Source organism: Chiroxiphia lanceolata, chromosome 13 (assembly GCF_009829145.1).
Source record: "Chiroxiphia lanceolata isolate bChiLan1 chromosome 13, bChiLan1.pri, whole genome shotgun sequence".
Taxonomy (NCBI): Eukaryota; Metazoa; Chordata; class Aves; order Passeriformes; family Pipridae; genus Chiroxiphia; species Chiroxiphia lanceolata.
This window is the reverse complement of record NC_045649.1, coordinates 2,496,839-2,510,930: the sequence shown is the minus strand read 5'-3', so window position 1 is coordinate 2,510,930 and position 14,092 is coordinate 2,496,839. Positions and strand designations below refer to the sequence as shown.

Sequence of the window (14,092 nt, the reverse complement as noted above, 5' to 3'; positions counted from 1 at the left end):
CTCCAGCACTGTGAGGAGTTCTTGCTGTTTCTCCTTCTTTGGTTCCAGCAGCCAGGTTGTGTGGCAGGTGGGGCAGGCTGGGAGCTGTAGGCTGCCCGTAAATGTCAAGGAAGGGATAGGTGGACTCTGCTGTGAGTCAGGAAAATTTATTTCCTGACTGTTGAACATACTGCAAAGTTCGGGTGGGTGGGGAGCAGAACTGTGCATCTTCAATGCTAAAATGAACCGAGTAGGGTTGGGTTCACTTGTTGGGTTTGGTTCTAACCTTGCTCTCTCTCCTTCAGCTACTTGGAGGACGCAGTGATGCACCTGGACCAAAGTGACCCCATCACCCGAGACCACATGGGGTCAGTCATGAACCAGGTGCGGCAGAAGCTCTTCCAGTTCCTCCAGGTGGAACCTCACAACCCTCTGGGCAAGTCTGCACGTCGCCTCATGATCATGCTCCAGGGCCTGGTCACCCCCAGCATGACCTAGGAGGACCTGGCTGCCTCGTGGGCTGCTCCACCCAAGCCCACCCAGCAGATCAGTAGTTACAAACGACGTATGGCTTGTGTTAAGAGCTCTTGCCAGGAAATCTATTGACACACGTGTGATGTCTCTAAGGCGAACGCCGTCTGTGTATAGTTCCAAATAGTCACTGAACGTTCACTTGGCTTCTTTTTCCTAAATAGCCTCTTTTTGAGAGAGTTAAATCTCTCGTTCACCTGCCCATCCGTCCCCGAGGCCTGGCTGGCAGTCCCAGTCGCACGCAGCAGAAGCCGATGGATTTTCTTACCCCTTTAAAAGTCTGGAATCTGCTGCCATCAGCAAAGGAGAAGGGAGGTGTGTGCTGAGCCCCGACACGTGCTCCTGGCTGACCAGAAACCTGTACCCACATCTTAGTGAAGGGCTCAAACTCCTCCTCCCCGTGGGGCCGAGGCGCAGGACCAGCCGAGCGGGAGCGGTTAGTTCAGGTGTGTTAGTTAGTTCTTAGTTACTCCAAAGTTGGTTGACTCCAGATCCACAGTGGGGGGTCTGGCCCACCCGAGGCAGGGTCGGGCAGGGGGTGCTGCCTCTGGAGTGCCCCGAGGGGAGGCTCTGGGTTGGGGTGCTCAGACAGCAGTGAGCTGCCAGAGCCCCGGGGGGGCCACTGGTTCTGTTGTGCATCGGAGCATGTCCATGTTTCAGGCATTAGTTTCAGTTCTTACACCAAGGTTTTTCTTTTTATCTAAATTTTGAAGGTTTTTTGTTGTTTGGGGTTTTTTTGTTTGAGTTTTTTGTTTTGTTTTTTTTTTTTTTTTTTTTGAAATAACATTAAGAACAATTCAATAAAAAACTTTTTGAGAAAAAAAAAAGTGGGGACCTTCTTCTGCTGTGTGATGGAGGGAAGACTGCATGGCCTTTGAGGATATCAAACCATCTCCAGGCTTGAGCCTAGGCCAGGATGCCTTCTCTTTCCCCAGATTTTCTCCTGAGTCTCTCTTCAAGCTTTCCCATGTGAGTCCAGCCATCTCTGCTTCCTGGGAGAGCCAGGAGGGGGTTGTGGGCTGCCAGCTGTGGGAAGTGGACACTAATTCTCCTTTTCACAGCAAAAATGTCTCCTGCTGCTCCTCCCTCCCAGAAAAGAGAAAAAAATACTCTGGGGAGACCTTAGAGCACCTTCCAATACCTAAAGGGGCTCCAAGAGAGCTAGAGAGGGACCTTGGACAAGGACAGGGAGTGACAGGACAAGGGGAAATGGCTTCAAAGTGACAGAGGGCAGGGTTAGATTGGATATTAGGAAGAAATCGTCCCCTGTGAGAGTGGTGAGGTACTGCCGCAGGTTGCCCAAAGAAGCTGCCCCATCCTTGGAAGTCTCCCAAGGTCAGGTTGTGGCTTGGAGCGACCCGGTCTAGCAGAAGGTGTCCCTGCCCATGGCAGGGGGTTGGAACGAGGTGGTCTTTCAGGTCCCTTCTAACGCCAGCCGTTCCGTGATGAACTGCAAGGAGCGGGGTCCAGCCCCGGGGGCTCCTCCGCCCCTCGGCAGGGCGGGCTCAGCCGGTGCCGGGGGCTGGTCCCGGGGCGGTGCCGGGGGCGGGGAGCGGGGCCGGGGCTGCGGGCGGCGGGCGCGGAGCACTCGGCGGCGGCGGCGGCGCGGGGTCCGCACCATGGGCGGCGGCTGCTGGCGGCTGCTCGGCGTCGTGTGCCCGCTGCTCCTGCACCTCGGTGAGTGCCGCGGGCCGGGCTGCGGGGCGAACACCGCCGGGGATGGGGGGGGACGCTGGCGGGTGGGAGCGGGACCCCCGGCCGCCTCCGGCTCTGGTGCCGCCGCGCCTCCCGCACCCCCTGTAGCTGCGGGGAGCGGGGCTGCCCGGCTGTCCCGCGGCTCAGCGATCCACCCACCCTCCTCCCGTGTCCTGCGATGCTCCGACCCGGCTTTGCAGCGCTGTCCGGGGTCCCTCTGTTCCGGTTCTCCAGTCTCGAACCAGCCCGGTGTGCTCACCCCATGTTCCTACTGGCTTTTCCTGCTGCCCTCTGTGGCCCTGACCTCTGGGGAAGGGTCATCCAGCAGGTCCTGCACCTCACCGGCACCAGCGCGTCCCCTCCACACTGTCCCGCTGTTCCGTGAGCTGATGGAGGACGCGGGGCAAAGCGGTACCCAGTGACATCCCTGCCCTGAAGAGGGAGGGAGGGCTGGGGTTAACCCGGTCCGGCCGCGCGGAGGGTGGAGGACAGGGGCCACCGAGCTTCGGGAGGATTTCAGGCTCAGAGGGTGGGTGATTCCGATCCTTCCCCAGGAGCAGGATGGCCGCGTCGGCACCCGCTTGGGAGCGAGCGATGCTCTGCAGCGCCCTGGGAAACTTCCTCCTGCGTTTCCCTTGGGCTTTCTCCCTGACGGAGCCGGGGGGCAGGTTTTTCCCCGTGGTTTTGCAGCGGGGTAGTGGAGATGATTTACCCTCCTGGTTTCTCCTTCCTTGTCTGCCCTGCCCAGCCTTGTGCCGAGGGAGCTGGGCAGAGGGAAGGGCTCGTGCCGGGAATTAGAGGAGCCCAGAGGAGCAGGGATGAGCCGGCTGAGGGTAGGCATCTGCTGGTGTCCCTGGGCTGGTGGGAAACGTGCTTGGCTGGGTCAAAAGAGGAGCAATGGGTCTCACTTTATCAATACCTGCTATGTTTGTGCCCCACGTGTCTGACATCAGAGACTGTCCTCGGTGATGTGCTCAGGGGTTCTCATCACAAACACGTGCTGTGCCCCGTGATGGGCTGTCAGGCTTGTTGGTCTCGGCCACAGGTGCTTTGCTCAGGACCTTGTTCCAGGGGCGCAGGCATGGGATGCCAGCAGCCAGGCACACGGCTCCCTGGAGACATCCTGGCTGCCTCAGCAGCCACCGGGAAACTTTCAGCTCCTTCTGGGGTCACCTTCCCACAGGGGTCCCCAGCAGGACTGTCCTCAGTTGGAGACCTCCCTGGCACACACCCATGGCACTTCCAAAAGCCTCACAACTCCCATGAAGTGACCAGGGAATATCTGTCTAGCCCTGTGGGACCCCGGGGGCAGAGCTAAGGACCATGCAGAGTTTCTCTGTGACCCGACCACACACCTCTTTGGTGACCCAGCCCCACACTGGCTCTTTTGGGACTTCCCTCGGCCATGGATGCACTCACAGCCCTGGCCAATACACCCTGTCACCCATCATCCCATGGCCAGTGGTGAATCCTTTGTGGAGCAGAGCAGGGAATTGAGGCTTCTCAGGACAAAGCAGCCAGAGTTGCACTTGTGCCTCTTCCTTTTGTGCTTTTCCTTCCCCTTTCCCTTCCCCCCTTCCCCTTCCCTTTCCATTTTCCCTTTCCTCTTTCTCCTTTCCACTTTCCCGTTTCCATTCCCCCTTCCCCTTTCCTCCCTTTTCCTTCCCTTTCCCCTTTCCCCTTCCATTCTCCCTTTCCTTTCCCCTTTCCCTTCCTCTTCCTTCTCCCTCTCCCCTTCCCCCTTTCCCCTTTCCTTTTCCTTTCCTCTTTCCCCCTCTCTCCCCCTGCAGTCGGAGCAGGGACTCCAGCTTGCTGAGCCTTTGCTTTGTTTGCTGATTTTTTTTTTTTTTCCGTTGTAGTCACAAATTAATCTTTGCTGTCAGGGGATAAAGGCCGGGACAGATGGCTCCGGGGAGAGCCGGGGAGGCCCGAGGCGACGCGGCCGGCAGGAGCCCCGTGGCTAATGGCAGCATCGCTGCGGGGTCGTCACATTGTGCCGCGCCGGGTCCCGGGCCAGGAGCGAAGGTTCGCTACGAGTGCCCAGGGAGGGAGGGGGTGCCGGGGGGTCCAGGGGGATGTAGAAGCCCCTCGCCACATTTCAGAGCCCCGGTATCACCCCCACCCCGTGCCACCTTCACCCCCAGCCACCCCCGAGCCGGGCAGGCGATGCTGTCGGGGGGGTCCGTGGGGGCTCAGCTCCGTCTCTCCTCTCTGTGTCCCCCCAGCCGCGAGCCAGGAGCCCGTGAGCATGGCCGGGCAGTGCGACACCATCTACAGGGGCTTCGCCGGCTGCCTCATCAGCCTGGGGGACAGCATGGCCCAGAGCGTCCGGCAGCAGCAGGAGGAGGGTGGCGAGGAGGCGCAGGAGCTGGACACCATCTGCAAGTGAGTGTCCCCGTCCCTGTGGGAGCCGCTGGGACGGCCGAGTGACCTGCCACCAGCATCCCCCCCCACTCCTGTCCTCCTCCCCAGGTCCTGGGACGACTTCCACACCTGCGCCAGCGAGGTGCTGTCGAAATGCCCCGTGGAAGCGTCCGCGATCTGGGAGTCGCTGCGCCAGGAGTCCCGCAAGATCCAGTTCCAGGGGAACCTGCAGGAGCTGTGCAGCTCCCGGGGGCGCCTGGCCAGCGCCCGGGGCTCGCCGGCCGCTGAGACCAACCAGGCCACGCTGCGGGGCTCGGCCACCCCCCTGCACCCCCGTGTCCTGGCCCTGCTGGCCCTGCCACTGCTGGTGGCCCGGCTCTAGCCCTGCCTGCCCGGAGGTGCCCGGGGGACGCCCCGGGTCGGTCCCCTCGGTGTTGGCCGGGAAGAGGTCCCTGCCAAGCCCACCCCCCATCCCGGGCATCCCTCGCGGGGCACGGCCCTCTCCTGCAGCACTTCAGATGGATTTATATTTATATTAAAAGACACTTTTACATTTCTCCTGTCTCTGTGCCACAGGACGCCCCTCACACCCTTCCCAAGCTCCGGGAATTGGAGAGGAGATGCTCCCTGGATCAGTCACCAAGCAGGGCCAGCAGGGAGGGTCAGTGGCTCTGTCCCCAGGAGCCCCAGGAGGGCTGTCCTGGGGATTCCCACTGCCCTGGTGTTCCCTGACAGCTGCTTTCAGGGCTGGGCATAGAGGATATTCTCTCTAGGGGTGAATCAAATGGTTTCCTCATTTTAAAGGTCACCTTAGGAAAGCACAGGACGTATATTTCTCTTTTTGTCTTTTTTGCAGCTGATAGCTTGTCCCCTGATGAGCAACTCCAGCAACGTTTTCTGTGAGGAATCCTATTTTCTAATCCTTTTATTTAAGTCCTGTTGTATTCATGATCATGAAGAAAACTGGGGTTTGCAGGGAAGAGAGGGGGTTTTTTTTAGCCAAAGTGATAGAGGTGAAAAAACACGGAACTGAAGCTTTCATCCAGGTCCCAGTGGGACTTGTTGAAGTTGAACCAAGGTGATGTGTGGGAGTTTAACTTGGTTAAACTTGTGTGCCCATCGGTGGAAGACACTGCAATTCCCGTCCCTGTTAATGCTGAAAAGTTAAGATTTTTTTTCCCAGCTACTAAAAAACCTCTTTGTGCAAACCCAGTCCCCCAGGCATGGGCTGGCAAGGGGCCTCCCCACTCTCCAGGACACAGCCATCGGCCCCCCTGCACCCAAAGGGCCACTGGAATTGCAGATGGGCCACCCCAGCTGTTGCACAGATCCCGGGCTCCTCACTGGTGCAGACCCCAGCTCCCAGCAGTGGTGGGTAGATCTGTTGGGCATGTGGGAAAAGATCCCGCTTGGGAAAGGTGAGAAAATCCTCTGGCCAGCATGAGTGGCACCACGCTGTGGATTGTGCCAGGCTCAGCCACGAGTAGGAGCGATGAGCTCCTACGTGCCTGCCGTGAGTAGCAAGTTGTTGCCATTTCTGTGATTCCTGGGGTGACCTCAAGGCTGTCCCAAACACATTCCAGCAGCTGGGCACACGGTTTTGGCCCAGGGAAATGTTTTCCCGCTGGCCCGTGGCCGAAAGCCTTCAGTGTGTCAGTGAGGAGCTCAGTCACTGCTGTCTTTGTTGAGCCAGGGAAAATTATTGTTTGTTTCATCGTTAAACCTCTTCCCGTGAGGCCTGGTCATGTGTGACCCCTGACCTCTGGGATGTCACCCTGGCTGTCCCAGTCCCATCCCAGCCTCTGGGGCCAGGAAACACTGCCGGGGTTGTTGTGCTGTGGTGCATCCCTCAGGGCTGGGCAGTTGCTGTCGATCCCTCAGCTTTATGGGCAGCCTTACGTTTATTTCATGTTATTTATTTCATTACCAGCCTGGAGCTGACTTGGGGGGGACACAAAACATCTGGGCTCGCTGGGGGATGGTGGGACTGGCGCCCCATGGGACACAGGGCAAGACACCACCCCGTCTCTCCTCACCCAGCAGCTGCCGCTCCCCGTGTTTAACGCCAGCGCTGGGGGGATAATCCGCCGATTCTTCCCTTCCCGGTTCCCGACAATCCTGTGTTTAAGGGTGAATTAGTGCCGGATCCCGGCAGGGCGGCTAAGAGGATAAACACCAGCCGGGTGCCGGCCACGCACCGCCCGCGGCCCCGCCGGCACCTCCCTGGGGATGGGAGCGGTGGGAGCGGTGGGATCACTGCCGGGGGGGCTCCCCAGGGTCCTGCAGTGGGAGCAGCCGGGGAGCTGGAGCGCCACCGGCGCGGTGCTGTGACACGCTGTCACCACGGCCGTGACACTCGCGGTCAATAAACCGTGCTGCTTCCATCCCGCTGGGATCAAAGCCCGGGATCAAAGCCGCTGTCACCCACCGAACACTCCGAGTGCCTCACTCTGCCTGTGGAAAGACACACCTCGCATGTCCCGTGTCCTGGAAGACGTCGCCGTACGTGTCACTCACCCTTAGCCGTGTCACCGTGTGTCCTGAGCACCAGCGTGTCACATGGCTCACACCCTTGGCACTGCTTCCCCACGTGTCCTGCGGCTGGAAGGTGACACCAGAATATGTCACCACGCAGTGCCTGCAGGCACTGATGGGCCTGGGGAATTGGGATTAGGATTTGAGGGTGCCGGGCTGGGGTGGGCCTGTTGGTCACCACTGCTTGGTGACACCCCACAGCGCAAGAGTCCTTAGCAAAGCACTGTCCAAACCCCACTGCCACCTGTGCCGCCTAATCCTCCTTCTAGAACATGCCTGCAGGGCTGAGGGTGGCAGTGTGACAGCAAGGATGGGCGTGCCAACCATCCAAAAACTCTTTGGGTGCTCCAGAACTGGGACGATGAGCTGGTGCCTGTCTTTCCATTGGGTCCAAGGGTTTGGGACAGCCCTGCAGCTGTGTCCTGTTGTGGGAAGGGAAAACAACCTCGTTCCTGCCCCCAGAACAAACAACTGGCTCCCTGCACACTGGCAGCATCTTAAAGCAACTGTCCAGGCTGAAACCTGAGGATCTGGGGGACAGAGGCTGGTGGACCCCGGCAACAGGAGCCTCTGGAGCACCCAGTGTGCTGTGAAAACCCCTTGTTCCGGTTATGAAACTCCGGTGACCTACTTTACACTCCCTGCTTTTGTTCCTAATTCCCAGATATGGCCGCTCTCCAGATTTTGCCCATCAAGGCAAATTAATTGGAGTAGATCCTAATTTGCTCTCTGCTATTCTTTGGGTAGAAGATTAAATGCTCTGCAGACATTATCTGCCTCTCTCTTCTCTAAGAGACAAACCTGAATTATTAAAAAAAAAAAGAAAAAAAAAAAGGGATAAAGGCTGCCTGAGTCCGGCTGAGTTGATGTTCAAATTCACTTTTTGTAATCGCAGAAGGGGCCAGGGAGGTTCCCACGTCCTGGTCAGCTGGAACCAGACGGTGACACTATTCTGGGCAGCTGTGTGAGTGAGATGGCACACGTGGCACAGCGACACGAGGGCCAACATCCCAGCCACTCCTCCCAACGCCTCCACCACACCATGGCTGAATCCTCCAGTCCTTTGCCCAGGGAAACTCCTCCCAGAGAAGGTGCTGGCCAGGGAATGACTCCTTGTCTGTGGGGATGCACTTGGGTTTTCCCAGCTGGATGGGTCGGTGTGGGGGCCACCAGCAGAAGGGGGATGGCTCCTTGCCCTCCCACGGCCCCCAGTGCCACTATTCCAGCCTGGTGTCCCCATGGAAGAGCCCACCCAGGCACCAGCAGAGCCACCTCCTGCATCACCGGCACCCCGGGGGGAGAGGGAGTATTGGAAGCCGTGAGTAGCTTGGAGGACACTGTGTCACAGGCCTGGCCGCTGCCTGAGCTTGTGTGGGGATTTCTGCTGAACCAAATGTCCAACTCTCCACAAGGAAACACCGAAAGTCAACCTCAATCCCTGCAGATCGCAGGCAGTGGGAACAGCTGAGCAGGAGTCACCTCTGCCGTGGGGGCTGTGCTCAGTGCCCCGCCTGGCACCCCATCTGCGCTCAGCTCTGGGGCTTTTTTATTCCCCAGAGAGGCATATGGAAAGTTGGATTTCTTTTTTAAGCAGCTTTAATTGAACATCCTCCCTCTCCGACCTCTGCTCAGCCTTCCCGGGACAACCTTGAGCTCTGGCCTGGCGTGGCCGCTGAGGGACGGGATGAAGCAGTGCTGGCGGGAGCCCAGGCACCCAGAGCCCAGAGGGACAAGAGGCTCCAGGGCCTCCTCGGCTCTCGGGGCTTCACAGCCCACAGCTGGTGTCCCCAAGGAGCAAGGCACTTATCCTGGTGAGAAAACTCCCTGCTGTAGCCTCAGGAATGGCTCTAGATGGATTCACAAGTTTCAGGGGCCAATAGGGGGTGACCCCAAAGCCAAACTGAGTGCCTGACCTGGCAGGCAGTGAATCATGTGGATGAGCAGACAGTTCCCAGCCTCATCCCTGGGTGCTTTGCCAGGCGGATGTCGGCTTTGTGCGGATGTCTGGTGTGATGTTCTCTTGGCTCCAGTGGGTCTCAGAGCACCACCACGGCATAAATAATACAAGAGCGAGCTGCTCTGACTAAAGTTCTCAGAAGTCCATGATTCTGGCCCAAGAGTTGGATAGATGTTGGCTCTTTGACATTTTTCAGTGGTGATGGGCCTGGAAGTGCCTCTGTTTGATGTTCTCATGGGGCTGGTCGGGAAACAAAGCTGTGAGGAAGCAGCTAATGGAAGATGCATTCCCTGAGGGAAATGCATCCTTGCAGAGCACTTATCCCTGTGGCCAAGGTGAGGCAGCCCACTGCTCTACACCCAGCTGTAGCAGCTGGGATGCAGAGGAGAGGCACACGCTGGTGGCACCAAGCTGGGATGACCTTGAGAAACAGCCTAAAATAACAGGATCAACTTAAACTGGGACATGTGCAAGGTTTTACATGACAGACACAGGCTAAGCCACCTCCCAGGGACAGTGCAGAGAATGTGTGGCTGTGGAAACATCTCCAGAATGAAAAGGTGGGGGTAAGAGGGTTGAAAACGCACCAGCAGCACCATTAGTGTGTGGGACAACAAGAACTGGGGAATTTTTCTTGCAGGGAACTGTACAGTTCACCAAATCTGTCGGGTTCATCCCAGGCAGCCCCTTCTCAACCCTCACACATTTCCATGCTTTACTGGGAATTACGTGGAGAAGAAGCTGATGACAATAGTGTGCATCAGCAGGTACAACTTTTATTACATTATGACTTACTAATCATTTTAAACAGCCGAAGATCCCAGGAGCATTGAAATAAACCCAGCTATTTTTAAAAGCATGGTGGGAGTGTGAAAATAGCCCCACTCCACCCGAACCGCCTCGGGAATGACGTGACAGCCAGGCTGGAAAACAAGCCCAGCAGTGTCGTGTTTGTATCTTCCCCAGAGAAAGGAGAGCCGTCAGCATCCCTGCAAGGTGTCATCCCTCATCCCCCTGCTTTCAGGTCATCCAGGGCCGGGACGTGGAGTATTTTGTTGGATATGGGCAAAGGATATGAGGAAGAAAGCCCACAGGCAGTTACCAAGCAAACTTTGAGGGTTTTGTGGCACTTGGTAGCTGGGGAAAAGAAAGGGGAAAGGAATGTGCCTCGTTATTCTGTTGTGCACAACAGCTAGCCCGCAGGGACCAGGTTTTCCCTGCCAAGGAAAAGGACCTTCCGGGCAATTCTCTTGCAAAGGGAGTGTTTTCCCAGAGCCCCGAAGCCCAGCGGGGAGCCCTTGGAGCTGCTCAGTGGGAGCAGCTCTCTCAGGCGCCCCTGGGCAGCTCTTGGAGCTGGGTTTGGCTCCGGAAAGGAGGTGAGGAGCCATCCATCCTTGGGCAGTGCATCCCCATGGCCATCCCTCCAAGGCAGGAACATGGGGAAGGGGAACACCATCCCTGGGGGCCCGTGGGGCTGAGTGGGGTCCCAGGCCCCGTGGGGCTGAGGAGAGTCACAGTGTTGCAAAATGCAGAACATACCAAGATTGTCTTAAGTCAGGATGGTTTGTGATGTTTGATCTTTGTATGCTTTGAAGCCTAATCAGCATGAAAGGAGACCTAATCAGTGGAAGTGGCAGAAGCCAGCATCCCTTACTCAAGGACATCCTGGATGTAGTAAATCAAGATGTTGACATATGTCTAGACATCGCTAACTTGGCTAAAGTACTCCAGGTCCACGTATCTTAGACCTGAACTCTCTTCATTATAATACTAAAAATCATGCCTGCAGGTCAAAAAGAAGGTGAAGACCCTTCCCCTGAGCATGAGTAGAAGTTACCTGGGTGATGTGAAATTTGTATGGAAATTACCAATCAACCCAACAGAGCGACCGTGCTTGGGAATTTACTGCCTCTGAACTTTGTGTATGAATAACAACACGGCAAGTCCAGTGGGATGTGCTGGATTTGTGGAATAGCCCCGAGCACCCGGGCTCGGCAGCTTGGAAATTAATAACCAGCGTCTCTCTCAGGACCGGCTCGTTGCACACCAGGGAGCACAGCTTTGTGGGGGACAGCAGGGCCAGTGGGGTGAGGGGGGCCCTGGAGTTCATGAGGCTGAAGCGTCCCAAGGGCCCTGTGGGGCTGAGCGGTCCTGGGACCCTGAGGGAGCTGAGGGGTCCCGGAGCCCTGAGGGGCCCCAGACGGCACTGAGGGGGAATCCCAGATCAGACTGGGGGGCCCAGAGCCCTGAGGAGCCCCACATGGGGCTGAGGGACCCCAGATGGCACTGAGGGGTCCCGTGTCGGGCTGGGGTGTCCCAGACAGGGCTGGCGGGTCACAGAGCCCTGAGGGCTCCCAGATGGCACTGAGGGGGGCCCCAGGTCCTGGATGGGGCTGAGGGGCTCCCAAAGCCCGTGGGGTTGGGGGGTCCCGGAGCCCTGAGAGACCCCCGGGTCCTGGCCCTGCGGCCCCGCCAGGGGGCGGTAGAGCGGCCCCTCCCCGTGCGCCTCGGCCCCGCCCCCCGCCGCCTCAGCCAATCGCGGCGCGCGGCGTCCCCGCCCCCTCGGGCGTCCCCGGCGCGCGGTGATGACGTTAAGAGGCGGTGCCGCGGCGCGGCCGGAGCGGGCCCAGGTGAGTCCGGGCCCGGTGGTACCGGCGCTGGCACGGGCACTGCTCCTCCCTTCTCATCCCCCCTCTCTCCCTCCGCGCCGGCGGCCGTGCGTCCCGGGACGCGCGGTGGGCCTCGGCGCTTCAGCGCTGCCGCTGCCCGGAGCGCTGGGCCGCGGGAACGGGCGGGCCGGGGGGGCGAGCCCTACCCGCCCCCTCAGCGTCTCCTCAGCGCTTCCTGGGCCTGGAGCCGAGCCTGCCGCGAGACGAGCTCCCGCCAGCGGCCCGGCCCTGGGTCCGCTTTCCAGGATGTGCGAGAAACGGCCTGGGTCGGAATGAGTGATGGAAACAGTGGGAGTTGTGGAAATCTCGGGAGAAGCTGTGAAAACAATCAAGAGTTCTGGGAATCGCGGTTGGTTTGGCCGAGCCTGGTCCGCCCCTGGCTCTGGCACAGCTGCCTGCGGTGCTGCAGCAGCCCCAGCCCCGGGTTTCCCCTGTAAAACCCACGGGAGGCTCCCGCTGGCAATGCCGGGTCTATGACGGGTTTATGCCAGTTTTGTGCCAGGTTTATACCAAGTTTGTGTCAGCTTTATGCCAGGTTTGTGTCAGGCAGTAAGAGGCACATTTGCCCTGTGTTACTAAGGTGAGGTGCTCTCAGCTCTGCTCTGTTGGCACAGGTGTGGTTTGCAGGTTGCTGTGTTTGAGCTTTGATTAACACAGTTAAGAGCTGCTGTCTTCAGATTTCCAAACTGGCATCTCACAGAACAGCAACGTTAAAGAGCTTCAAGTTCTGATGTATTTACTTGAGGGTGGAAGGTCTGCTTGGCCTTGGGGGATCGAGGCAGGTGACTGACACCCCTTATCCACAGGGACCTCAGCCATTCCTTCCCTCATATTTTCAGTGGGAGGACACTTCTGAGCTGGCAAGAGCTGAGGTGTTTCCCTGCTGAGCTGTGGGGAAGGAGGTCCAAGGGAAGAAGCATAAACCCCTCGTTCCTTCCCACCACTTCCAGCTGCAGCTGGATACAGCTGCACACACTCAGGTGTGCTCTCTCCTGTCAGATAGTTTGGCACCTGACAAGTCTGTAATCTCCTGCTTGGAGTGGGCTTGTAATGCTCCATTTCTTTAATTCCTTTCCCCAAACTCTTGGTGATTGTCATACAGAGCGTTTCCACCTGCACTGATGTGGGGTTGGGCATTTTGGTGTGACTCTGGTGTGCAGCTCTTGGATTCTGTGGGCTTCCCTGGGACTCTTGGGTGTACACTGACATACTGGAGTTGCTGCCAGATCTCAGTTAATGCCATTAGTGGTTTTATATATGATGTTTTCAAGTGTTTGGTCCTTCTCTTCAGTTTTATTTACAGGCCCAACATTTCCCACAAGTGCTTCTCTACAGGTTGAATTACTCTGTAATAACCTTGTCTGTGGATGCTCTCCCTCTATTTCTCTGTTAAGTTAATATGCTTTAAGGCTCAATAATTCTGAGACAAACTGTCCATGGGAGGAATGATTCAGGACCAGCCACAGCTCTTTGTTTTGTCATGGTACTTTAATCTGAACAAACCCCCACTTCCAGGGCAGCCCTTGGTGAAAGTCAGTTAAGCTTCCTGTGAAGTCGGTTCTTTATTCCTATTGCTTATATCCTACCACAGGCATGTCTGTGATGACCTCAGGGTGCTGCCAGGAGGGCTTCCCTGAGAAGTTCCTTTGGTGATGTTTGATTTTAAAACTGAATCTTAACTAAAGCCTGGTTTTCTTTCCAGTTTGGATGCGGAGTCTAAACTTCTTCCGTACGTCCCTTTAAAACATTTCTTGTTTCTCCACCTGATTCTCCTGATGGAAAACCAGCCAGGGTTCCTTTTCTGCTGTTCATGCTGAGGAGTTGGTTGGAGAGGTGGTGCCTGAGAGGAGATTCACCCGGTGATGGTAAGACCTGAGATCACATTTCAAGGGTGATGGTTTTCCGTAGCCTCCTGCAAAGGCTCAGGCACCATTGATGGGCTCTGAGCCAAAAGGTGCAAGTGTAAAACTGCCAGAGCCACAGGCAGCTTCCCCATCTCCTGGCCAGTGATACTGCTTTAATCAGCACATAAAGACTTGCTTAGGTGCACCTGATTTGGTTTTGTTTGAAATACAGTGTGATGAGCAAGAGCTCCTAGTCTGGAAGAGCTGGTGGAAATTCCACTTACTACACACAACTCCATATGGAAAGCCAGAAGTGCCACTTGGTGCCTGAAGATGTCAAATAAAGCAAAACTGAGTCAGGTTGTTGAAAGATGTCAAAGCCCACCTTGATTTCTCAGGGTTTGGAGAGTGAGGGACTTGCTGACTGAAGGCTGCTCTGGTTAAGTGAACATTTCCCCTTTAGCAGGGGCTGCAACAAGTTCAGTGGTAAAATTCACCTTAAAGCCAGCGTGCCTCTG

General features: G+C 57.2%; 3 protein-coding genes across 9 annotated transcripts in view; all 3 read left to right on the top strand.

Moving 5' to 3' along the window:
- EDC4 (enhancer of mRNA decapping 4) overlaps positions 1-656 on the top strand; it is a 31,777-nt gene extending 31,121 nt beyond the window's left edge. For both annotated transcript variants that reach the window (XM_032700796.1, XM_032700795.1), the window contains exon 29: positions 285-656. In XM_032700796.1, the coding sequence (XP_032556687.1) occupies positions 285-477 (193 nt within the window). In that variant the 3' untranslated portion in view covers positions 478-656. The remainder of the gene's footprint in view (positions 1-284) is intronic.
- Positions 657-2,115: 1,459 nt separating this feature from the next.
- Positions 2,116-5,126, top strand: NRN1L (neuritin 1 like). Of its 2 annotated transcripts, none has more exons than XM_032700877.1 (3): positions 2,116-2,187; positions 4,431-4,590; positions 4,678-5,126. In XM_032700877.1, exons 1-3 carry the CDS (start codon positions 2,130-2,132, stop codon positions 4,949-4,951), a joined length of 492 nt encoding a protein of 163 aa, XP_032556768.1. In that variant the 5' UTR covers positions 2,116-2,129; the 3' UTR covers positions 4,952-5,126. The 2 variants fall into 2 exon arrangements, with proteins under 2 accessions (XP_032556768.1, XP_032556769.1); XM_032700878.1 differs by lacking the exon at positions 2,116-2,187 and adding an exon at positions 3,992-4,230.
- A 6,504-nt stretch (positions 5,127-11,630) lies between these two features.
- Positions 11,631-14,092, top strand: part of PSKH1 (protein serine kinase H1) — a 50,950-nt gene continuing 48,488 nt past the window's right edge. For 3 of the 5 annotated variants that reach the window (XM_032700851.1, XM_032700850.1, XM_032700854.1), the window contains exons 1-2: positions 11,631-11,691; positions 13,433-13,595. The gene's annotated coding sequence lies outside the window, so the exon portion shown is untranslated. Of the gene's footprint in view, positions 11,692-11,948; positions 11,963-11,993; positions 12,266-13,432; positions 13,596-14,092 lie in introns of those variants that run through there. The other 2 variants (XM_032700853.1, XM_032700852.1) reach the window with 2 other exon arrangements.

Excerpts from the sequence above, each read along its gene's own strand:
- NRN1L (XM_032700877.1), top strand. The coding sequence starts at position 2,130 with ATGGGCGGCGGCTGCTGGCGGCTGCTCGGCGTCGTGTGCCCGCTGCTC. Across the intron at positions 2,188-4,430 it reads CCCGCTGCTCCTGCACCTCG|CCGCGAGCCAGGAGCCCGTG; the intron begins GTGAGTGCCGCG and ends GTGTCCCCCCAG. Across the intron at positions 4,591-4,677 it reads GAGCTGGACACCATCTGCAA|GTCCTGGGACGACTTCCACA; the intron begins GTGAGTGTCCCC and ends CCTCCTCCCCAG.